The following is a 25,510-nucleotide window of genomic DNA, read 5'->3' on the forward strand; positions in this document are numbered from 1 at the left end:
AACATCTGCAAAATTACTTCTTAGGAAAGTATTGTTTTGTCTTTTTCTGAAAAAGTGATTTTGCAAGCAAATTGCTATCTTTCCTCTCATGTGCTATATTTTTATATTGCTGAGAGAAGTATATTTGGAGAAGAACACTTAATAGCTATCCGAAGTTTTTGTATCCATGGTCTTTTTTATTTTTGACTGTACATATTTTTCCTGATGTATTGGTGGGCTTCCATATGAAGAAATTAGATTGGAGTCTTTAAATTCTGAAATGATGGCCCCTGAATAAGCAGGAGTATATTGATTTAGTATGCTGTTCATTCAGATTTCATATGTAGCCACTATAATATAGTACATGAGAGCATGCGCCATTTTATATTATCTTTAAAATGTGTTTATGGTTAATGCCTAAAAATTATGAGATAATTGATTCCCCAGAATATTTAAAAGCTGAGAAAACAGAGGGGGGAACAAGGGTCCCCTACTTTCCAGAGACTGATTCATAAAATCTCCCTGAGTTTGACGAGCGCACCACTCCAGCCATGTGCATCTGTGATAGGCTGCCTTCCTGTCATGGATATCACCTGAAGACATTTTCCAAACATTGTGTACATTTCAGCAGCAAGAGGAAGGTAGTCAGCTGATCCCAGAGTTGTAGTGGCAGCCTTGCTCTGCTTCATGAAATATGAAAGCCTGTTTACTTAGTAACAATAACAGTTTGAAAGGCTTCAGGCTGAGAAGTTTATGTCTGCCATGGCCTGCTGGACCCCGCGTGGCAGAGGTAGTGAGGCCGTTGACAGCGCGGTATGCCAGGAATGGGGCAGGAAGAGAGTCGAGTGGGTACTGAGACGTGCACCCTGCCTTGGAGTGCTTCGTCTGCCCTCAGTCTCAGGTCACATGGGCTGTTTGTTCTTAGCACTCCATCAACAGTCTTAGACCCATGTTTCCTGCTCCATAAATATTTTCCACATTCCAGGTTGTGGGTTTGAGTTTGGGTTTGGTTGGATAAGGGAGATATGCCTTTTCTTTCCCCACTTCGGCTTTTTATGGCCTCATTCTTTATAATCTTAGGAATAGAAGGGCTTAAAATCAGTAAAAAGGAGTGAATATGAAGTTGTCCACGCTTTTTCCTAGGACACATTTTTCCTCGTGCATACTCGTATGTACACATGCATACACTCAGTATTTTCTGCAATCTAAGACATCATAGACGATAACTCAGTATTGACTTAATAACAGTTTTTCAAGATAAAACAATGTGCTCATCCTTTGTAAATCTCTTCCACATCTCAGAAATATTAGTGTGAAAACATCTTAGGATAAAATTAATGTGTACAAATGTAGCATATGTTTTTGATTTTACTTAAGCTACTGTTGTTTGGATGGATTAGCGACACCCCCACCCCCACCCCCCTTTATTCTGGGGGTAGGTGGTGATGATAGAGTGGAACGTTTAAAAGTCCAGGATATTAGACTAGAATGACACAGAGATGCCATTTAGTCAGGTCTGACACTGAGAGTTATAATTTCTTCAAAGCCAGGCATGTATCTCTAGGCTGAAAATGACAATTTAGACATCCTTCAATTGAAATCTCTCAGCTAGGTGTACTCCCATTTCAGGATAAGTAGGCCTATTGCCAGTCTCTCAGTTCTGATTTCGAGATCTCCCTGGTGGTGCTTATTATCTGCAGGGTTACTTTAGATTTTAAACAAAAATTTTTAATTTTCCATCGTATATCATAGGTAGAGGGGAGATGTTATAAAATTAAGTGAGTACTCAGAATGTCACCACCAGAAAAAGTAGGAAATAACTGGTGTAGACATTTTAGTCCATTTGTAGGAAATTGCCTATTCTCAAATAGGTAGGTCAAGTGCAGAAAGAACCTCTACTTGAGATAAAATTTCCTCTCTGCACTTGGCTTTCTCTCTATTAGGACAGGTGGCCAAGAACTGCCCAAATTTTAACATCCTGCTGTCTTTTCACTAGTGGTTTTTCAGCTATATGTATTAAGATGTATTTGCTTATAATGGATGTCAAACTCACAGCTATGAATACTTTTAGAATCAGAAGACCTTTAGAAAATAAAGTACAACTCTTTCCTTTGTAGTTCAAGAAAATTAGAGTGTTAGGTGATTTGCCCAAGGTAATACAGCCCATTAATGTCAGGTCTCCAGACTCCCCAGCCCGTACGCCTTTTACTGGCATAGAGCAAGTTGGTGTGCTCGCAGCAATTGACTTGCTCTTCTGCTTCTGAACTTCTGTTTTCATTTGGGTACCTGGTGGAATGCTGGGTAATAAGAGAGTCAAACCTGACTTTATTTAACAAAAGAAAAAGACCGTATTCTGAAGTGTCTGGAGCTATGTGACATAAACAGCAAAGGTGGTGACTTTTCTCCTTTCCTCATTGACTGCTTGCCCTGTTAGAAAAGAAAAGTATCAAACTTTCGTGAACGTTTTGAAGAACTTTTCAATCAGCCTAGCAAAGGGAAACATCTCAAGCAACTCTAATAGAGTAAGAGTGGGTTGTGGAGACGTAGGTACTTATTTCCATGTGGACCTGGACTTAATGATTCCTGGTCACTGCACCCAAGTGTGCACAGACGCACTTTGTATTTGGGCAAGCAGAACCGCCCCTGTCATCAGCATTTCATAAACACAGAAGTCTCAGGTCCGAGAGAGGCCCCATGACGTACTCTTGGAATAGAGCCAAGCCCACAGCTCTTTTGTAGTTATTCTGCACCGTCTGCATCGGCCAGGCAGACAAGCAGCCTGGGCTGCCATTTTCTCAGCTCCCCCCGCCTGGGCCCTGGACAGGTTGTAAGGCTTGTAGCTCGTTGGGGAAGGCACCTGTGGTTATACCTATGCCATTCCTTCCGTTTCCTTGAGGGTATTGATATCATTTTATTAGGGGTTACATGACTTGGGGGCTGGGTTCCAAAGGGACTGGTCCAAAGAGAAACCCATGAGTTTGTATTGATGTCAAGGTGCTCTTGACAGAGAAGGAAGGAAGTGTGACTGAGCCAGGTTTCCTGTTCATTATACCAGGGTTACCCTCTGAGGGGATGGCGGGGTAGGTGGCAGGTGGAACTGCAGGACCAGCTAAGGGTAGACTGCCGCGCACTGAGATTTATATGTGTCAGGCCCAGTTTGGCTGTAGAGCATTTGCACACACACAGTCAGTTTATCATAAAATTCCACTGACTTCAATATTTGCCTTTTTTCCTGGCATCTCAGTGTCTGAAATGTTTCAGGCCTTTAAAAAAAAGTTACCTGAGAAAGCTGGCTTCAGGTTAGAACGTTCAGCAGATTAGCAAATGGAACTTCAACTCGAAGAATGCCATCTGACCAGAGGCAGCAAAGGCATCACTTCAGTCTCTGGGGACCAATAATCCTGCAGGCCTCCAGAGCCCTCCTGGTGTCATTCAGCTGCAGCAGTGCCCTTACAGATACTCATTATGACCATGTGTATCCCCGAATAGCTGTTAGATGAGGCTCGTTTTTTCAGTTGAGAGCCAGAGAGGTGTATGAAATATAAAATTTTATGCAAACGTTAGGCTCCTTTTCAAGGGTTAATATAAGCGTTTTGAAAATTCACACGGTGCTTCTGGCAGTTATGGGGCAAAGTGGCGTCCCTACCTTGGGAGCACCTGATTGATCTTCCTTAGAACCCTCTAGTACTTGTCTTGTAGGCTTTGATTTTCCCCCCCTCCTTTTGGCCTTGCCTTTGGCGCCTCAGCATGTTTATTCATCACCTTTGGGTAAATCTGCAAACATTGAAGCCACCTCTCAGCTGGTACTCAGTGTCTTAGCCTGAAGCTTCCCTTGACCTTCACTCTCTGTCTGAACTCTGAATGACAGCTGGGGAGAGTGCTCTTTTTACTCTGATGTCACCATTTTGTTCCTGCTTTGATGGAGTCTGGGCCTGGGATAGCTTGTATAGACCTTGTGCAAGCAGCCAGGACCCTTGACATGTTTACTGAGTGTGAAGCCCTGCCCCCACCATCAGGGCCTGTCCCACACCAGGGGCCTGACCATTTCTCCATCGGTACTGGGGAAGCCTCAGAACCAGCTCAAAGGAGTTGGGAGTTGCGGTTGTTGATAATTGCCCTTTAGATAGTTACCTTCTCCTAAAATGTGAAAAAAAAAAACAAACCCACGCTCCTACGCATTTTATTGTACCCAAGTATCATGTGTTTGTATACGTATATATTTTTTAACTAGGAAGAAAAATAACCCTGCCTTTGTAACGCAATCCTTTTAACAAATTGTTTATTGTTGTATCCAGGTAACAAGCATGGTAAGTATTTTCACCAAATCGAGTATTCTGTACTTTAGCTGTGCTTGGCAGACTTTTTGGCTAGCTGTGTGTTATCAGCCTTGGCTTTTTTAGAAAAGACCCTTTTAGGAAAAGGGGAAACCACTTACCTGGTAGCATCCCCTGTGTCCTTGGGTATAGAAAGAACCCGTCTAGCCTTTGACCCAGGCGGGGATACCTGAGAAAGCATGCCCCCCGCCAGCATGCTGCTTGGCCCCGTCATCACCCTGCCTCATCGCCCCGCCGCCCCGCTGCTTCTGAGCCTCCCCACCAGGTGTCTGCCAGGGCTCCCAGGCCGAGCACACAGACGGGTCTCCCAGCACTCTGCGATGGTCCTACCCCAGATCCACAACCACGCCTCTTCTCTCACCCTCCTCCCCATTTGTGTGCTTGAAAGCAGGGCCTTTTTTTCCCCTCTCCTTGAGTCTGTTAAGTAATTGGAGACATCTCCCTTTGGAAGCTGGAAAAATAAATACGTTGTCCACTCTTCTCAGAGGCTTCCCATTCTGTTGGAAAATGGATTAAAATTTTTTTTTCTTTTTAAACCTTGCTACTGGGTGTTCTCAGTAAATGTTCAGAGTTACAGTAGGTTGAGTGTGTTTTTAGCCTTCTGGCTGTGTTTATTTATCTGTGCATGTTTGCTTTTTTGGCCTTTTTTGTGGCACCGTATTTTAGTCCCTGTGCTCGTGGCTGTGCCTGTTTAAGCTGCCCGGTAGCCATGTGTTGTGTATTAATTCTGTGTGTCACTGTCACCTTCAAGGATCAGACTGCAAAGGATAAGGCCCTGCAGCACATGGCCGCCATGTCGTCAGCCCAGATCGTATCAGCCACTGCCATTCACAACAAGCTGGGGCTGCCAGGGATCCCACGCCCCACCTTCCCAGGAGCGCCGGGGGTAAGTCATGAGGTGGAGCCATATGATGGCCCCTGAGCGCATGGGGTCCACGTGGCCAAGCACAGAGCCATCCACCTGGCGCTTCTTGTTAATTGGGTCAGGTGTAAGAGAGGGTAAGGACCATTTTGTGGCGCCCTGTTGCTGAGTGCAAAATGGTGAAAGAAAGCATGGAGGGAGGGAGGGGGGGGAGTAAGAGAGGGAGAAGGAGAGGGAAGGAGCTTAGTCCCTGAAGACATGGAATTAAGTATCACTTTTTTGGTGCCCTTCCAGGTTGTTATCTGCCTCTTCAGCTCTATCATTTTAATCCTGGCCCTTGGTCTCTGTTCCTGTGTCCTCAGGGTCACTTTATGGCAACTAACTCCTAAAGGGACAGAAGTATTGTGTTATCATTTTCATTTTGCACCTGCCAAGGGCTGAGAAGCTTAATGTTATGATCTCATTTAATCCTCAAAATAATCTTAAATGCCTCTTACTGTTATTGCCATTTTACAGATGAGAAAACTGGAGTTAATTAGTAACAAAACAAGAGTTTGGGTAACTTGATGGTAATCACATGGTTAGCGATGTCAGGACTCATACCCAGGGCTCTCTGACTCCTTTGACATCCTACTACCTTTCCAGCAGGCCTCCAGTCAGCGGGCACCAGAAAGCTCAGGAAAGCTCACAGCAAAGGAGGCGTCTCTGCTGCTGCTCCGAGCTCCTGGCCTCTCGTTCTGAGCTGTGTCCTCTCCCCGGTGCTGGGAGCTGTGGAGGCACATGTTACACAGGAAACATTTCAGAATGGAGGGAGGAGGAGAAGGGTGGGTAGGCACATGGGTAAAGCAGTCAGATGAGATATTTTTGAACCCTCTGCAGTGTACCCAGATTTCAGTTGGGTGTCAGGTGAACGCTGAAGAGCTGCTGCCTAGTCCCTGCCGTCCAGGAGATTTTCTGGAAGAAAAGCCAGAGGGAGCTGTAGGTTGCAATCTTCTGCAGGGCAGCGACCATATCTGCATTTAGGGAAGGTCACTTTGCAGCTGGTGGATGATCTGAACCCACTGTCTTTAGCAAAGATTACAGTGCACAGACATCCTGAGCAGTGCTTTGAGGTGAACTCATAACCCTGAAGCTTTTTGCATTTTGCCTTCCAGTTCTGGCCGGGAATGATACAAACAGGACAGCCTGGATCCTCACAAGAGTAAGTTTGAGGAGGGGGCAGCAGTGACAACTAGGGGCTGGTCACAGCCCACCCCGGGTAGAGGTTTCCTGGCACCAGACTGCCTGCAGGCTTGGAGGAGAAGGGAGAATTAACCTGAGATCACCAAAGTCATCGCCTATTGTTATCTACTGAGGCCAATAGCAGGAAAGAGACTACTCAGATCCGGGAGACGTGTAAACACCTCACTCCCACCTTAAGTATTAGTGGTCGTGCAGCTGGCAACAGGAGGAGGGGCTCCATCCCTTCATGGCTTTGGGGGGCAGAGCCTGGGGTCCTCCTGAAAGTGCTTGCTTGAGAGAGGGCAGTGGAGGTGATCCTATAGCCCATTTTATTCCAGCTTTGCCTGTAGTGGGGGCAGCTAATAGAAAGTCCTGCTGATGCTTTGAGGGCAAGGGAAGCAAGCTCAGTAAGCTGGAAGATAAGGGCAGTCTAGGGATAAAAGCAGAAAGGAACTCCTGCCCATGTATTCTCAGAAGAACTAGAGCTATTTGGCCCAGAGAAGGAGAGCCTGAAACGTCCCAATCCTTGCCTGGAGATGGTGACCACTGACCTCGGTCTCTGCAGGGATCAGAGGAGAGGTTCAGAGGTAGATATCACAGCATGTGCAAGGCAGGCTGACGTCTGTCCAGCTCGTCCCCCGGAACTGGCATGAGGCTTGGTGGTTTGGTCCCCAGCAGCCTGCTGGCCCGTCTCAAATGGACAGCATACCTGGGTCTCTGTCTTGGCAGAGGTCTGCCTGGGCTGTGCTACCACCTGCAGACAGGGAACCTTACGATGGCGAGGCCCCCAGGTGGGTCCTTAGCCGTGGGAGGCCAAGGCCAGGCCTGGGAAGTAGCCGCTGCTGCAGTCGTGGTTTCTGACTCTTCTCCGTCCTCTGTCTCCAGCGTCAAGCCCTTTGTGCAGCAGGCCTACCCTATCCAGCCAGCGGTCACAGCCCCCATTCCAGGTGAGTCTCTGCGGGACCCTCTTGCTTTGTGCCACAGCTGCACACCCTCCCTCACTTGCAGAGCCATGGATGCCCCCTTCTCGCCGGCACCCTCCTTAAGGCAGGGTTAGCCCGGAGCTCAGGAGGGTCAGGGGGGTGTCCCCTCCCCGGTCCTGATTCGCCTCGGTCATCTCTAGAGAGCTCTTCTCATGGGCTTTTAAAGAAACGGGAAGTCTGATCACTTTCATTCGGGACCCTGGGTCATCCTTGGACGGGGAAGTTGCTGTGGTTCCTCCCTCATCATAAACAGGCCATGTGGGGCAGTCCCAGTCTTGAGGGCAGATAGGGTTTTACTCACCCTTTCTCAGAGAAGTGCGTTTCAATTCCGAGCACACTCTTTTAAAGGAGCGCTTACACGGAAGCCCAGCCAGAAACCGGGGACCCAGCCGGCCTGCCCGCCTCCCGCCACACGCAGGTGCAGAGGCTCAGTGGGACTCTCTCCGTTAGAGACTCCCCAGGCTGCCGTGCATTCGCTCGTCACCCTCTGCTCCAACACCACGGAGCATTCCAAGAGAGTATTCCACAGTGCTGGTGACTGCAGTCTTAGGGAAGGAGATGGTTGAGCACAGGAGGTCTTTGTTGCCTGTCTTTCCTGTCTCACAGGAGATCTTTGCCAGCACCTGCTTCCACTCTTCGTCACTCTTGTCGTGGTCCCCAGCGAGGCCCCTTTGCCCAGGATTAGGTGTTCTCACGCCACAGCCCTTAACCTGAGCTGGCGCCGGCTTTAGAAGGAGCCGCCCCTTGCGTTGCGCTTCTCCGGCTGGCCCTGCCTCTGGGCTCCTCGGCCAGAGCCCACCACTGCCTGGCTCAGCTCCACCCCTGACCCCCTGGTGGACGGGCCTGTTGGCCTTTCCTCCTGGTAGGGCCCTGCCCCGGGGTTGGCCTGAGGCCCGAGGGGAGGTGAGCGGCCAGGTTGAAGGTGACGATCGATCGGTATTTCAGGGTTTGAGCCTGCGTCAGCCCCAGCTCCCTCGGTCCCGGCCTGGCAGGGCCGCTCCATTGGCACAACCAAACTCCGCCTGGTGGAGTTCTCAGCTTTCCTCGAACAGCAGCGAGACCCAGACTCGGTGAGTGTGCCCAGAGAGGTGTGTCCTGAACCCAGGGTTTGCCCCTCTTTCCCTGCCCTCAGGCCTGACAGGTAACCTGTGTGAAGCAGACCTGGTGGAGGATAGCGGAACAGCCCTTCAATTAAGAGAAAAGGTATTTCTGTTGACAAAATATGTGGAACTTCAGAGCTAAATGGTTATGGTGCTGTGGACTGCGAACTCCAAGGATTGCTGGAGCTGTAGCGAAGGACCTTAACAGGCTCTTGCACGTGGTAAAATGTAACATGTTCTGAGCCCTGCCCCGTGGCTGGTGCTCTGTGCAAAGCTTGTAGATAGGATCACATTTTACCCTCACAGAACCCCATAAGGGTAGGTGCTCTGTGGTACATGAGAAAACAGAGGTTAAATAATTTCCCTATAGCCACAGAGTTACGGATTAGAGATTCAAACTCATGTCTTTAAAACTCAAGCCTAAACATTTAGCCATTATTCTATACTTCTTTTCAAAGCTGTGTCTTCTCAAGATAGCAAGTCACTACCTTCTGAAGGAGAAGTACAGAGTAGTACTAAAGTAATTTGAAGTGGAATGTGATGCATTATAATACCATAAATACCAAGAACATTGGCATCTGGACTCTATTTGTCGCTTTTCTTCCTTCCCATTTCCCTGCCCCATCTAGTGCCCGTCATCCCCCTGTTTCTCAGCCAGGCCCACCATTTCCCCTGCATATGTGAGCCTCCCTTCTTTCCCACCCGACAAGCCTGAGACCCTTTCTTCCCTCCCACTCCTTGGCTGTGATTATGAGCACTGCATCTGTGTATGGGTGAGCCCAAGGCAAAAACTAAAGAAATCATGAGTTTGTCTTTGGGAGCTTTACCAACTCCTTTCCATAATTTGTACCTCACCCCACCCTGCTGATCTCGGGGGCTACCAAAAGCACACAGGTGCCACGCTCTCTGGGTATTTGCCGCCTTGCTGTCATTCTGTTACCAGGAAAAATCATCATGAGTGAGTTCACCGTCTGTTGTAAGTAACGTGGATGCAGACATCTGGAGGTGACCTCTCCTGGGAGTGTTTGTACTTTGGCTCGCTGGAAAGCCTCTGATGGTAGGATGGGGGAGAACCCACAGGTAGAGGGGTTTCCGCCAGCCGTCACCAGAGTGGAGACTCGGGAACCCACGTGTGGCCCCCTGACATTTCTGTCTATGAATTGTGAATGCTGGGAGCTGGTGGAAAAATAGAGCCTGCTCCAAAATTAGGAAAAAATGAAGAAGGAGATGTAGAGTAGGTCATTGGGCCCATTGAGGCAGGTCAAGGAAAATGAGATTATTGAGAACGGGGAAGAGAAGGCCACCTGCATCCTCTTCTCTAGTGTCTGAGTGGCTTTACAAGAAGGGTGATGGTGAGAGCTTAAATCCCTGTCTGCGGGAGCATTGAAATAAACAACCAAAAAGATTACCTTCCTTTTCTCCCTCTTCTGTCTGAGAAGTGTAGATGGTTCTTTGGCTGAAGACTGGGCTTTTGGCCCAGATTGTGCTTCTGCTTTCTGTAACTTGTGTTTGTATGACACCTCATTGCTCGCAGAGTACATTGTCATTGGTTATTTCATTTTGTCCTCAACGTGCTGGTGAACTGCATTCTTTTTTTCCCCATTGTACAGATGAAGAAACTGAGGCCCAGGCACATTAAATGACTTAGGATATTTAGCCAATAAGCAGGAGGACCAGGAGTTCAGATCTTCCGTTTCCGTGTACTCTCTTCACTACTGTGAACCACCACCAATTGTGAAGGTCTCTTGGATTGTGTTTTCAGTCTGTGTATCTCCTGTATCAGCAAATCTCTCTCTTTGCTTCTGACCATTTTTTTAAGGAATAGAACTCCAAGACATTGGGAAGCAGAAGTCCCAAGATGTTAGTTGTTATCCTTGTTACAAGACTCAATATAATGTTTTATCACCAAAAAAAGAAACAATTTTTTTTTTTTAAATTTAAAAAGCCTATGGCAGCCCTCTCATATCGTAACTGTCCTCCTCAGTTATGGACCTGTTAGGGCCCAGGATGACCAGTTCCTCTTTTTCCTGTTGTTGGTGTTAATTGGGCTTCACACTGTGAAACACCGGCAGATTCATTCAGTCCACTCTATAAACATTTATGAGCACTTGCATGTTCAGGGCGCTGTACCGAGGAGGGGCCGGCCCAGTGCTGCACAGCCAGCCACTGACTCTGCCCTTGGCGGGGGTAGGGGGTGGGGGTGACGTCTAGTGGGGGAGGCACACGAGGCGATAGTCACACATGAGGCCACTGCAAAGTGTGGTGACCGCTGGGGAGGGAGAACACTGGATGCTGTGAATGAGGGACAGGGAACCGGGCAGGATTCGTCAAGGAAGCAGCCCTCAATGCCAAGAGGTAGAGCATCGATACGGGCAGGGATGAGTAAGGGAGAAGAGCACTCGAGGGGCGATGACTCTGTTGTAGATAAAGCAGGAGGTGAAAGCTGGTGACTAGCTTAGAAAGGCAGGGCCCACCAAGTCCTTGGAATAGAGTCCAGAGATACTTGTTTCATGTATGTTCAGGATTACACTTAAGACTCTGAACGGTTCGCAGTTGGCAGGGCAGAAATTGAGACACAGATGTAGAGAACAAACGTGTGGACACCAAGGGGGGAAACTGGCGGGGGGTGGGTGGGTAGGATGAATTGGGAGATTTTGATTGACATATATACACTAATATGTATAAGATGGATAACTAATAAGAACCTGCTGTATAAAAAATAAAAAAAATTCAAAAAAAAAGAATCTGAACGGTTCAACTAGATTTGACCTTTCACTGATGAATGAACAGGTTTGCCTCTTTAGCTTAGACTCTAACACGTGACTTTAATGGTGACAGATGTGGTAAACTAGAGAGTGAATTTCCAGAGTAGGAGGGACTTAAGGGAGACCACCCTGGACCGAGGACCAGGCAAACTAGATTCTCCTCTTGGCTTTGTTGCTCCCCAAGTGTGCCTTATTTCCTCTTGGGCGACAATACAGGCAGAAAAGGGTTCAGACCTGCCCACAGCCATTGACTAACGATCTCTCCAAGCCTCTTCTATAGAAAGAAATAGAATTACCTACCTCATAGGGCTGTGATAGGGATGAAAAAGAATCACACTGCACCAAGCTCATTAATTTATTTGCTTGGTTTTTGCCAGCACTACCCATAGGCCCATGATTCCAGTGAACCCAAGCCATTGCAAAGACGTAGGGGGAAATATGGGTACATGTCTGTATGTAGACAAAGATTTGCAGAATCCCAAGTTGAATTTGTTTAGGACCTTTAATTATTTGTCACTTTGTTGGCTTCCTTATCAAATTAACATGCTTAATGTTTGATGTTAAATTTTAAGGGTAGTATATCCAAATTTGTTTAAATGTACCAGGTGAGTTTCTTTTCGATGGCTTTAAATTTTCCTATAGCTGGAAGTCTGAGAGCCAAAGAAACCATTCACATGCTACATGTTTTTTCAGTGTGACCTTGGACCTCAAGGGCCTTTACATGTTCATTGTAACAGCACCTTATGTTTGCAAAATGAAGCACATATTACATAACTGGAGAGGCTGGTGCTTGAGACTTGCCAGAATGCTTGTTTTGAGTAAGCTTGTGAATTCTCCCCCATTTCAGTTAGTCAGCCACCTCTTTTAGTCCCAGCTATGCTGGAAATTCACTCTTCGGTTTACCACGTGTCACCTGCTACCACTAAAGATTCTTCACAATTCTGCCACCCCTACCAGCAGTAGTACTGGTGATAGCCAGCACTGTCTTACCCAACCCTATGACATAGCCTGCCCAGTATTAGGCAGCCAGCTGACATTGGAAATAGGATTCAGATCCAGGTCTGTCGATTCCATATCCTGAGACCTGTAACCAAAGGTTCTCTCGGGTCCATTTGTATCTGATGTGTGTACCTGTGGCCAGCCATAATCTACAAGGAGCTAAGGGAAGACTAATCTGGGGGATGAACGCCCCCTGCTGGCTCTGCCTCATGTGTAAACCAGACATTTCCCGGAGTCGGTGGTTGTTTATATTGGTGGAGAACCAGCAAGTCAGTCCCTCTGTTACCTTTGGCTCCACTAGAAGCTAAGAGAAAAACAGCAGAGGGTGAAGAAAGGAAGATCTAAAAAACAAAGACTATTTTAGAAGTGGTTAGTAATGCTTGAAAGTACACTTTCTACACGATTTCAGTGTTGCGTATCAAAGGGTGTTAAGTGCAAAATCCTCCACCCAGGGTGGGCTTTTTAAAAGGGCCTCGCCTGTAATCAGGGCCCAGTTCCTGGAGACCTGGAGCAGCTGCTCCTTTAGAGAAATGAAAACCCGGCCTTGATGAGCTGTAAGCTGAATCCCGTGTGTGCCTGCAGAGTGGTTTTCCTGATAAAGCCTAACGGGATCCCTCTACGTGCTCCCTGGTGCAGGGCAGGTTCCTCCAGCCGCCCCGAAGCTCAGCCACACCTTCCCAGGCAGAGGTTTTGTATTTAATGCCTACCGTGATCTGGATTCCAGAGCAAGCAGGGCTGTGAGCAGGAAGAGAGTGTGTGAGTTCGGTTAGGTAGGAGTTACACAGCCAGAGAAAGGCAAGCTTTGGGATGGAGAGGGCGGGACAGGAGATTATTCTCTTTAGATTTTGAAGGAGCAGTATCTTGGGGAAGGAGAAGTTCCATGATATGCAGGAGCACACATGACCAGGGAGACACCTCTGCTAGTTGCAGCCATCACGATAACCTCCAGCATTGGCTGAGCTGTGTCCCAAGCCCTGCGTGCCAAGCATTTGACACAGGCACTGTTCTTATGTCCCGTCTCTCAGTAATGGAACGGAGGCTCAGCAGCATTAAGGTACATTATCAAGTTCCACAGCCAGGAAATGGCCGTGCCGTGGTTTGTCTCCCCTTTGTATATTCACCATGTCACTGTACTTTGGAAGAAATTAAAAAATCACTCAGATGCAAAAACGGCTGCCCTTCAAGGTCTGAGCTCCCCAAGCACAGCCTGGATGTAGCAGGCGCTTCACACGGGGGCAGCCAGTGAAGGAAGGTGATCAGGACATTTGGAGAAAGAAAAGTAAGGACCCTTGATTTGGGCTCCACAGGAGGAGAGAATTCCCGAATGATACCCAGGCTTGGACGATGGCAGTTCCTCAACCAGAAGGTGAGGAGTTTTGCTGCCTGGAGTGACCTGGCCCCTTATCTTTATTTCTAAGTGGCTGGAACAGCCTAAAAGCATGGGACTTCCCCAGTGCGGGGAGTGAGTCAGCAGTCTTCACAGCCTGAGGGAACCTGAGTTCTTCCCTCTGGGGGGAGTCTTGTCCCTCAAGTTTTGCAAATATATTCTGCAGACAGCATGATTCTTTTCCATACAGGCAGTTGATTAAATGTGGACCCCAAGGATGATTTCATGGTTTTATGTCGCTTCTTTCAAAGGCCTGAATTCACAGATCAACTGAAATTCCTTTGTCAGATCTCACAGATCCCGACTTTGGTTTGGAAAATGTGACCAGTGCAACTCTGAGGAAATAAAACATGGAGGAGGGCCGTGGCAGAAAGAAGAGTCAATTGTTTTGTATGGGAATTCAGTTGGAGAAGTAAGATCAGAAGCAAGGTTTAGATTCCAGATTGCCAGGAGGATCCTCGCCTATATCCTGGACAGAGTGGAAGAGGGCAAGTTCTCTCTGAAGAAGCTTCCAAGCCCTGCAGTGCCTGCCGATTCAGGGGGTCGCTACATCTCAGAGCGGGGTTGTGTGTTCATAGGAAACAGCTCTTTGGGGAGATTTGGTTTCTGGTCCTTCAGAAAAGAGACTCTTTCTCTCCCCCAGTTCATGGCTTGTGTGGGGCTCTCATTAACAGTGAACCTGCATCCTAGCATCTGTGTCGCTCCCTAAGGCTCACACAGAACTGTCATGTTTCCTGTTTTGTTTGACCTCACACTGACCCGTGAGATGAGCAGGCCAGGTGACATCTCTGTTCAGATGAGGACACCACAGCCCAGAAAGTTTAAGCAACTTGGCTCAGGCCACACAGCTCAGAAACAGCAGGGCCTGGATTCTAACCCATGGGTTCTTAATGTACGCATCACGTATTTGAGTAAATGGTCAGAAAGCACATTTGGCCTTCCAGGTCCTCAGGAGGGCTGACGGTTGGCTGTGCTCAATGTTCATGCTTCTGCCTGCTTTTTCTCTTACGTGTTACCACGTGTGGTCTTCCAGTAGGACGAGGGACACGGAGTGTTCTCCAGTGCTGGAGGTGACAGGTCGCTGTGACAGCCTTTCCCACCCTGTCCTGCACGACTGCCAAGCCGTGCTGTCAGCTCATCCATGCCAACTGCACCCTCTCGTAGCAGCAGTGGGTGGTTTGCTCTCCATGTCTGAGCTTCTCTGGACGCTCACCCTCTTTATTCATGACCATTTGGGGATGAGGCAATTGAAAGCATCTGGAAATCTGGGTTTTATAGACATTTCACAGAGGCCCAGCCAGGCTCCATCTGCTTTCCTTAGCAGGTCAGCCACCGCCCCCCCCCCCCCCCACTCCCGCCTGCCTTCCTGGTCGCTGTCCCTGTACTCAGCCAGTGGGCCTTAACAGCTGCACTTGTGTGGGGAAGACGCACTTCTTTTTAAGAAAACAGCAGCTGCTCCATGGAGGTGGTGGTGGAAGTGGGAGGTGGGGTGAGGGGTTGCATCCTGGTGTGAGATCCAGGAAGGAAGGACCGATTCGTTCCTTGTTTCTTGTGTTCAGTGATGTTTCTTTCTGGGAAGAGCACAGGGAGGGGAGGAAGCAGCACCGGGGGGCCAAGTAGCCAGAACAGGGCTGGTGCCTCTGGACCAGCTAGCTGAGGAGAGAGCCTGCTGGAGCGTGAGCCCAGGCAAGCTCCTCTCCCCAGGGACTGAAGACGCAGGCCACTTTCCGTGGCTTGGTCCTGCATCCACTCCCTGTCCCTGCAGGGCCCAGGGGCCGTCACAGGTTGCCCAGGCTGCGCTGGGGGTGTCTGAGCAGACTGTCCAGGCAGGAAAATAACAGGAAGCAAATGTAGGTGATTTGTCCTTGTTCTGTTTCAACTTGTACATTAGCATCCCTTGACATGAGTTATTTGTCTTGGTTTCTTTGAATTCCTAAGTGGATTATAATTTTTCTCCCGGTATTATTTGACAGCAGTCATTTTTCAAGGTTTTACTGCGTTCTTCAAATACTTGGAATTTTTGGAATAAGTTTAGGGAAAGACCGCCATCTTCAGGTCAGACAGTGTAGTGCAGCGTTGGGGTGTGTCCAAGGGAGCCTCTCAGATGCCAAGGACCAGCAGATTCTTAGGGCTTTCCCTTTCCTTTTGCATAAAAAGTGAACTGCCTCATCAGAGGGCTCTGGACTAGAACGTATTAGCAGCCCTTTCAAAAAAGGGAAAAGAAAACTAAACCCCAGTGGCCACTTTGGGAGTTGCTTGTTCTGGTTTGTCTCATCTGCAGTAATGGGCAACCGCCCAGGCTGCCCTAGCCCCACTTGCGAGGACAGACTTTGCATTCTTCACGGACACGCCTTGGGGGTAGTGCAGGGGCCGGATTCCTCAAGGCCTCGTGTACACGTCACCCCTACCTCAGCTGCCCTACAGTACAGTACATAATGGCAGTGTCGGGACAGTAGAAGTCACCAATGTGTCTGAAACTTTCCTCTCAATTTCTGCTTTAAATTTTTAGTATTTCCATTTCGTTGCTGTCAGAGGAACAGCCATAATTTCAAGTAATCTCACCCGAAGTACAGAAACATCGTGATTATTGGGGAAAATAATAATAGCAATGATAATAATAACAAATTACATGCTTGGCACAGCATTGTGGATTTTCCACGTGTGATCTCCTTTAAGCATCGTGACGCTCCTTCGAGGTAGGTACTGTTATTATCCCTGCATTACCGAAGTGGAGAGGGCTGAAAGCGCCCCTCCCAGATGACTCAGCTAGGAAGCGGTGCCGGCGCCAGGACTCAGACCCAGACCCTGTCTGACTCCTGAGTCTGGTGCTCAGCCCTCCTCCCCTGCAGCCTCCCTAAGCAGCAGAGAGAGAGGGAGAGCCAGAGACCAGGAAGGAAAGCGACCTCGCAGAACAGCTTTGGAGGAGGGGGAAAGTCCTTTGTTAATCCCCCAGGGTAGCTAAATTACCCTTCACAAGTCACTTTGGGGAGATTTTAGGATTACATTTACCTTTATCACTGTTTACAACTGCTGTGAAGAATAACTGGAGAGGTTCTAGCAATAAAAAGAGAAAATGAGCATTTCCCCAACCCAGAATAGAAATCTGTGTATTAAGATTGTGTCAGGGGCTGCTGAGCCGTGGGACATCTCAATCCAGGTAGGATTGTGCTGGTGCAACATCAGTCTTTCTGGTGAACCCTGCAGGCAGACAGGGTCCAACCAAGCTCCTGCTCAGTCATCCTGGGTATTTGAGCCTAGGAAGGCTCTATGATCTGACCAAGCTCCTTTCAGGTCCAGGGAACTTGCGGCCAACTGGAATGAACATCCTGAAGCACGACTCTTTGTGTTTTTGTTTCCCTTTATAGTTCTTTCCTCACAAAACTCCATGATGTTTCAAGATAGTTTTGGATTGGCTGTTTATTTAATTTAATAAAGTAATAGATGTGCTTCGTGTATAAGCCAGATCACACCCCATGCATGGCCTATAAGGCAGAGCAGCCATCGCCTGCCCCCTTGCCCTGTCTCCCACCCCCCCGTCCTGCTCCTTAGGAACAGCTGCTGCCGCCTTTTATTCCTTGCTTTGTACAGTATCTCCGTATTTCTAAACAACATGCTTCTACTCTGTATCTCAGTCCATCGATCTGCAGGCGTTATCTCTGACTTCTTACTGTGGAAGACCAGGACTTAGCTCTCTGAACTTAGCACATCCTCACCCCCCCCAATATGGTTACATCACAATTTTTGGTTTAATTAACACTCAGTGTTTATATTACAAACCTGTGCAAATTTTGTACACAGTATGGTTAACGTATACTGGGTTAGAACCATTTTCTTGACTGTAAAACTTGTTTTTTCTAAGGTTTGTCACTGCCTTTTTATTTGTTCCGTTTTTATATACCTACACAAATTCATCCTCCGCATTTCTAACAGAATTCTCAAACTCTTCTCCAGACGATCAGCTAAGTCAGGGAATCTCTCTAGTCCCTTTAGGAGCCCTCCAGCTTCTCGTCCCCTCTGGACTGGCTGCTGTCCAGGTCAGCAGCCCAGCTGCGGGCCAGTGTCTTCCTTTCACCCCTCTTCTGGGTTCCGGCCTCATCTCCCTCTTTTTTTTTTTTTTTTTTTTTGCAGTTCGCGGGCCTCTCACTGCTGTGGCCTCTCCCGTTGCGGAGCACAGGCTCAGCGGCCATGGCTCACGGGCCCAGCCGCTCCGCAGCATGTGGGATCCTCCCGGACCGGGGCACGAACCCGTGTCCCCTGCATCGGCAGGTAGACTCTCAACCACTGTGCCACCAGGGAAGCCCATCTCCTGCTTTTTTGATTTACTCCCTCATTTCAAAAGAACATATCCTCCTATTGCTACCTCATAGTTGCAGGGAAGGTCGGTTTTCTGAACCCTGACAAATCTGAGAGTGTGTTCTGTTCTCACGTGTGATGGCTAACTTGGTTATCATCATGGTTTGCACCTTGGGCTTGTGAAGCTTCATTCACATTTTCAGGATAAATTCCACGTACGTTCTCCTTGCTAATGAATCACACTGTCTGTTTAGGGCTGGAGAACACTGCCATCCGTACGAACAGAGCAGGTAAATGCTGATTTAAGTCATGGGATGTACAGGGGAGGGGATGTTGACTGTCCTTGATCCCAGTCTTCTCTATGAGAATCTTTGAGGACATGTATTTAATGGGCAGCCGATGGTTCTGACTACAGAGGCAATACGCTGGCTCCATACATTCACTCTGTAGGTTCTTTGAAGGGAGGGGCTTTGTACTGTTAGCTCATGGATTCCCTGTGCCCACCCCAGTGCCTGGTATATAAAGGACCTTAGGTGTGCTGATTTGTTCCACGGAAATCCACAAAAGAAATATGCAGAGTGAGCACCTTTTCTGTTGCTGTCATTGATATGTTGATAATCAGCATATCTACTGAGTGCCTAGGAGACTTTCTTGTGATTGAACAAGCCAGCGTTAACCTCTCTTCGATATCAAGGAAATTTAGGCTTTGGTAGACGTGACTCACTGACATTCACCCCACTTCTGCTTGTACATTCCCCACATACTTGGGATTGTTGGTTGTTGTTATTTTTGTTGTTTTTGTAAATATTTGTTTTCTGCCATATAGAATAGAACTGCCCTGTTTTGGTTTTGTGTTTCACCTTTAGTTTTGGGGAAACCACCACTGCTGGAAAGAAAATGGGATTTACTGGGGAAGGAGGAAGGGAAGTGAGGTATCCACCCTAGTCTTCTCTTATAAGGAGATCTGGCAGGATGGGAAGTAGAGCCTCACCAAATAGTTTTTAGGGTTTTAATTTCATTAAAACTTGAACCCAAACATATCAGGTAGACGTCTTCTTTTCAGCCTGCTAGATTTGGGTGCAGAGGGATTCCTCACCTAGCCAGGTTGAATTAAGGAGAGAGGGAGGTCTGTTTGTCCCACTGCTGTGGCCTCCAGGATGCCTTCTTTAGCCCTTTGTATTCTTAGAAACAAAGTCACCTCTTGGCAGGAATAAAGCCACTCAGTCAGGGTTTGGTTTCAAGTCACCAGCCTTGGGGAGGCAGCGCCCGATTTCCTTTGGCAAAGACAGCCTGCCCATGCTCAGTTCATTTCAGCCACTTGGGCACTAAGGTAACTCCTCAAAATAGAAACCTCTGAAGCCTCTATCTGATGCAGCTGTGAATAATTATGTTTGTCCCAAACTCTAATTTCATTTCTCAGAATTTTGAAAACGTTATTCAGCTTTTTTCTCTTTTCTCAGATCAACTTTCAGAAAAAGTAGATCTGAGTTAGAAGGATGTAGGCATTTATATTTTCTTCTGGAGACAGTGTGGTTGATGTTTGCAGCCAATGCATGGGCTGTGGCGTTGACAGATCCAAGTTTTATTCTTAACTTCAGGACTGTTCCTGGCTGTGTGACCTCAGGCAAATCTGTTCATCTCTGAGCTTCTATTCCCTCATCTGTAAAAATGATTTTAATAAAATCTGCCTACAGTGTCATTGTGAGGCAGTGACCCTGAGGTCATTGTATAGAGGTCACATATATAGAAAGCACATTGTACAAACACTGGACACAGTTCTCTTTCTTTCTGCAGACACAGGTGAGAGGCCAACACCCCGAGCAGCTTGTAACGGGTGGGCTGTAATCAAGGATCTGAACAGCCATGCAGCTTCACAACTTGCTCCCAGCTCTTGGCTTATTTGTGTTTATTTTTCCATTGCTAGGCAGGAGGGATAGCTAAAGTAGGAAAGTTCTTTTGATTGTACCCCAGGATCTAGTTAATCTCACATAATACACTGCAACAACAGTAATCTTAGCAGCTGCGATTTATTGAACACTTCTTGTATGCTAGGCCCTATGCCGAGCACCCTCTGTGCATTATTTCCTTTAATCTTCCAACCTGTTCTGTATGACAGTCATATATCCCCATTGTACATATGAGAAAACCGAGATTTCAGGTTCTTGTCTGGCTCCAGAGTGCGTTGTGCTCAGCACCTTGATTTTCAGCTATACTTTCATGGTCCCCATTGAAGAACGGTAAATTTTACCCTCCGGTCGTTCACCTTCCTGATCTCTGACGCCTGGAGGTCCAGGCTGTGGTCCCTGAGTTACAACAGTTTTAATTTCACCCCAGCTCGGATTCCCTGGCCCATGGGAGCTGGCGAGGCAGAAGAGCTGGGAGTGAGGTGTGCTCAGCAGAGAGACTCTGATTCTTTTCACAGGTATCCTACCCAAGGCTCTGTTTGTATTCCATTCTTTCCCGTAAACTCATTGCCTACAGATGCCACAAGAAGTGACAGAAATGGTGCCTCTCAAAGCCGGGTAGGGCTGGGAGCTTGCTGCAAGCAAGGTTTGGTTAAGGGTTGGGTGATGGACGTGGAGACAGCCAGTTGTCTGGATAATGAAGGAACAACGCCTTTTGCCCTCTGCTCCTGTACTGGTAACTAGAGGTCCAACAGAGGGGCCAGGCACGAGGCATCACCTCTTCATGCACCTCCTCATCTCTGAGGGCCTTGCACTAGTGTTTGTGCTCCCAGCTTCACCTGTGTTGTTTTTTATCCTCCTACCGACTGATGAGACTGGAAGCGCCTTAGCAGCAGTGCCCCATACATTTCTGTGGGCTTTGGTTTGCTTATAATTGAAAAGATGATGTGATGACATTTGAGAAAATTTTTAAAAGATCAGAGGTACTTCACCCCTCCCTATAACCTCACTTCCCTAACATGACAATGGCTTCTACTTTATTTTAAAAGTTTTCTTCCAGCACAACATATTCTGTTCCTGCGTGGCTGCATCCAGGTCTCAGGCCATCCTGAAATCCACCAGACAGCTGGAACAGAGGCTGGGTCCATGTCAGAGCTTGACGTTCCTCTTTTTCATTTCACCTGATGCCTTTTAGGGTTTTGGAAGCCTTGGTAAAGATAGCACTCTGATGCTGAGCAGGAGAGGGGCTTAGCCCTCTCCCAGCTGGTGCTGGGCCCTGGCCACACTCCCTGTATGTGGACAGCTGGCACCAGATGGGGTATTGGGCCTCCTGCCCTTCCACATTGTGGCCAGAGATCCACAGCGTGTGGGTAGCAGGTCATGAGTGTAAACCAGCACTTCCTCAGGATATATTTACAGGGTTTTGTGAGCAAACAACTTTGGGAAACTTTGGGCTATAGAAAGTTACACAATGTTTCTTTTCCGCAGTGCTTTTAATGTGTTATATTCAATGAACCTCAAAGGAGAGAGGTTTTATGAGACATAATAGTAGCTAACATTTATTTAGTGTCTGCTGTTTGTTGAATGGAGGAGCTCCAGTAAGCTCTTAGTATGCAGTACATCATTTAAACCCTATAGCACTGGGACTTCCCCGGTGGCGCAGTGGTTAAAAATGTGCCTGCCAATGCAGGGGACACAGGTTCAATCCCTAGTCTGGGAAGATCCCACATGCTGCGGAGCAACTAAGCCCGTGTGCCACAACTACTGAGCCTGTGTGCCACAACTACTGAGCCTTGTGCCACAACTACTGAAGCCTGCGCCTAAAGCCTGTGCTCCACAGCAAGAGAAGCCACCGCAGTGAGAAGCCTGTGCACCGCAACGAAGAGGTAGCCCCCGCTCGCCGCCAACTAGAGAAAGCCCGCGCGCAGCAACGAAGACCCAACGCGGCCAAAAAAATTTTTTTAATAAAATAAAAAAGATTAAAAAAAACAAACCCTATAGCGCCCTTGGGAGGTAGGTGCCATCGCTGTCCCCATGTCGGAGGCTGGGGGGACTTACCCAGTGTCATAGCTGATTGGCAGTGGGCACAAAGTTTTGTGCTGAAGCAGGCTGAGCGCAGATTCCATCTCAGCCAGTACACAGTACTGCTGGCGAGCAGCTTAGAGCAGCCTTCTTTTATTTGAGACTTCTCATTCCCTATGGAACTAGTACTTGGAAGGACTCTAGTTGGAGAAATGCCAGTGTAAACTTGAAAAGTGAATAAGGACTGGTGGGCAAATACTGACATGGGTTTCTCTTGTGAACCCTGTTGGGTTCTGAGCTCCCTGGAACCCCTGTACCCTGGATGCCTTTGTGTCACATTAGGCTGGTCTTACTGCCTATCCAGCAGGAGAGGCGGTCATGGGGGCGCTGGAGTATAGAGTTTAGGCCAGTGGTTCTCCAACTTGGCTGCATATTGGAATTCATCAAGGGAGCATTAAACATTACTGATGCCTGGCTTCATTCTCAGAAATGCCAGTTTAGCCTGGGTGGGACCCAGGCATTGGTGATTTTTAAATGCTCCATGGTGATTCTGCTGCATCCTGGGTGAGAACCACTGGTTTGCCACACTCCTTTTTGGTCTGGTTACCATATCTTATACCAAAGCAAGGAGAAGAAAACATTTCCATTTGTTAAATGATTTGCCACGGTTTTGATTTGTTTGTTTCTGTTTTTGTGAATGAGTGACTGGACTTTTTTTACTGGTCCCGTATAGCCCAGCACCATGAATCCTCTCCATGATCTATACCCATGACTCTAACTTTGCACTGACAGTCACATATTGACCAGCCCTTTTGCAGAAGTTTTAGATTGGTTACTAAGGGGACTTGTGAGAAAGACGCTCAGCTCTCTTATTCCTGATGGAAGAAGTAGGTGGGTACCATTGCTCAGAGCACTGCATTCATGCTGTTGCTAGGGGAGCTGGAGTGACAAGTGTATTCTGGGTGATGGCGTTAGCTGACCACAACCATACTGCTTATTGGACTTACACTGTCAATAATGGGCTCCAAAGGGGGTGTCACTGTCATTTTCAGTTGAGTCAGGTAAAACTGGGTAACGGAATTGTTTCTAGGTTTGGTAGTTGGGTAACTTAAGTTGTTGTTTCCTACTGTGTCTACAAAAACGACTTTTTTAGGCACTTGGGAAAATATATGCCCTTGTAATAATAGACAATGATTGTTTTAACCCTTAGCTATAATGGCTTTTCTTAATATCTTCATCTTTTCGAAGGCACAGACCCGAGGCTGTTCAAGGCGGAATTCTGGGATTTCGAGACTACCACTCTTTACGCAGCTCAAGATGGATGTGTCCCAGGTTGATCACAGGGTTTGTAATGGGAATGTTTCTGTTGGTTTCTTACAGTACAACAAACACCTCTTCGTGCACATTGGGCATGCCAACCATTCTTACAGTGACCCATTGCTCGAATCCGTGGACATTCGTCAGATTTATGACAAATTTCCTGAAAAGAAAGGTGGCTTAAAGGAACTGTTTGGAAAGGGCCCTCAAAATGCCTTCTTCCTCGTAAAATTCTGGGTGAGTAAGACCTTGCTGTGATTTCAGTGGATTTTGTCTGAATGGTCGCATCCCACACGTGAGGGCAGAGCACTGGCTGTGGATTCCCACTGACTGATCTGCAGGATCGCCAAGGGATCACAGACTCACATCCGTGGGCCGTCCTCATGCTGGCCTGTGGCACATCCACGTGGTGACCCAGGTGGCATTTGCTGTCCCTGCCAAAGAGACACAGGCAGCTGCTTGGGCTTCAGGGCTCTCTCATGCAATGACAAGAAACTTTGCAGATGGCTGGGGTCACAATGGCCGACGTGAGACACTTAGACCCTCTTTCTGTTTGTTCGCACACCATTAAGCAAAGCAACCTATAAATTCCACTGGAGCGTAGGACCTGAGGCAAAGGAGGGGCTTGGGTGGAGCTAAAGACATGCTTCAAGATTTTATAAGTGTCAGAGAGAATACACAATGGCTCTGCCCATTACGTGCCTCATTTGTGCCTTAAAACACCAAAGGCACATTCCCCCAGCTGCTGGGGCTTCCTGCTGTCCCCCGGCCTCTGAGGAGAGCTTTGCTGTCCCTTCTCCACTAGTCAGGCCCGGGCCAGGGGACTGCTGTTGGGTCAGGGATGTCACAGCAAGCGTAAGGATAATGTGTGTGTACTGGGGGCCTAAGAGCAGAGGACCTGCTGGCACTGAGCGTTTATAACTCCTCAGTCTTGACAAGAATAAAAAGAAAATGGCTCAAATGTTTGCGCTTCTTAGCATGGCATTAAAGGCCCTAAAAGAGCTGGTTCCGGGTGTTTCCCTTGCTGTCTGTCCTATGGCCTGCCTTCGTGTGTGAGTGGGTGGACTTTTTACTTCTCCTTTCCCTCCTTCTTTTGAGGTGATGGCTTCTTTATTACATAGCACCGTCCTCACTTAAACAAATGGTTGATTTTTCTCTTAGTCCTATCGCGTTGTGTGGTTACTCAGTTCCCATGCTGTGTCATCATTACTTGGATGTGTGTCCCACTCCTCTGGACTCAACTGCTTCCAGGCGCCTTATTCATAATGGTGGCTACACTGATTGAATGCCTGCTGTGGGCCGGGAGCTGCGCTCATGCTTTACATGCATTTTATCCAGTCTTCCCAGTGTTACCTGGAATTTGCCTCATATCCAACTAAGAAAACAGAGACCCAGAGATCACAAAGTACAGGCTGCACCAGGGTGGGGACCTGGGGCTTGAAACCCCGATCCGTTTGACTGAAGTGCCTTTGCTCTGTTTCCTGGCTGCTTCGTGTCCCCTGGACCCCACCCACAGGGTCTGTCAATCGCTCTCCATATCTGCGAAGCTAAGCAAGCACCTGGCACAAAAACATCAACAAATGGGGGAAACAAACAGATGAACTAAGGAAAAATTCATATTTTAAATTCCTTGGGAGGAAATTTACATATTAAATTCAGTTCGTTTAGGTTTTTTTTTAATCCTTGCATGGTAACTGGATTTCATTTGTCATGCTTCCATATTGAATTTGGATTGTGGAAGTAGCCTTCTACTTAATTTAATGTTCTCGGGATCAGTAATACACGTGGACGCCCTGAAAAAGCACTTCATTTTTCTAAGCAGTCACTTCCTTCTTCTAAATTAGTGGCTGCCACCTACTGACTTGAATGGTGGTTGGGGGTCAGTTGTTATATGATAACACAGCAGATTTCAAAGGGTGTTCTACAGACCCCTGGGGGGTTCCTCAGTCTCCTTTCAATGGGCTGACAAGGTCAAAACAATTTTCATTATGACACTGAGATATTATTTTCCTCTGCTGATGTGCTCATTGATGGTTCAAATGTAATAGGGTAAAACTGCTGAAGCCTTGGATCAGTCGGGCTGGGTTGCATGCACAGTTTCTGGGGGTTTTTTTATATAAATTTATTTCTTATTTATTTATTTTTGGCTGTGTTGGGTCTTTGTTGCTGCGTGCGGGCTTCTCATTACAGTGGCTTCTCTTGTTGCAGAGCATGGGCTCTAGGCACGCGGGCTTCAGTAGTTGCAGCACACAGGCTCAGTAGTTGTGGCTTGCGGGCTCTAGAGCACAGGCTCAGTAGTTGTGATGCACTGACTTAGTTGCTCTGCAGCATGTGGGATCTTCCC

The 25,510-nt window shown here is 47.7% G+C and overlaps 1 protein-coding gene across 4 annotated transcripts in view; it reads left to right on the top strand.

Annotated features, from left to right (window-relative positions):
• TEAD1 (TEA domain transcription factor 1) overlaps window positions 1–25,510 on the top strand; it is a 257,750-nt gene that overhangs the window by 199,179 nt on the left and 33,061 nt on the right. For all 4 annotated transcript variants that reach the window (XM_082845263.1, XM_082845266.1, XM_082845265.1 and 1 more), the window contains 5 exons: window positions 5,065–5,199; window positions 6,330–6,376; window positions 7,282–7,343; window positions 8,325–8,449; window positions 23,230–23,403. In XM_082845263.1, coding sequence (XP_082701389.1) covers window positions 5,065–5,199; window positions 6,330–6,376; window positions 7,282–7,343; window positions 8,325–8,449; window positions 23,230–23,403 — 543 coding nt within the window. The remainder of the gene's footprint in view (window positions 1–5,064; window positions 5,200–6,329; window positions 6,377–7,281; window positions 7,344–8,324; window positions 8,450–23,229; window positions 23,404–25,510) is intronic.

The sequence above is a fragment of the Leucopleurus acutus genome, assembly GCF_964270905.1.
Source record: "Leucopleurus acutus genome assembly, chromosome: 8".
Taxonomy (NCBI): domain Eukaryota; kingdom Metazoa; phylum Chordata; class Mammalia; order Artiodactyla; family Delphinidae; genus Leucopleurus; species Leucopleurus acutus.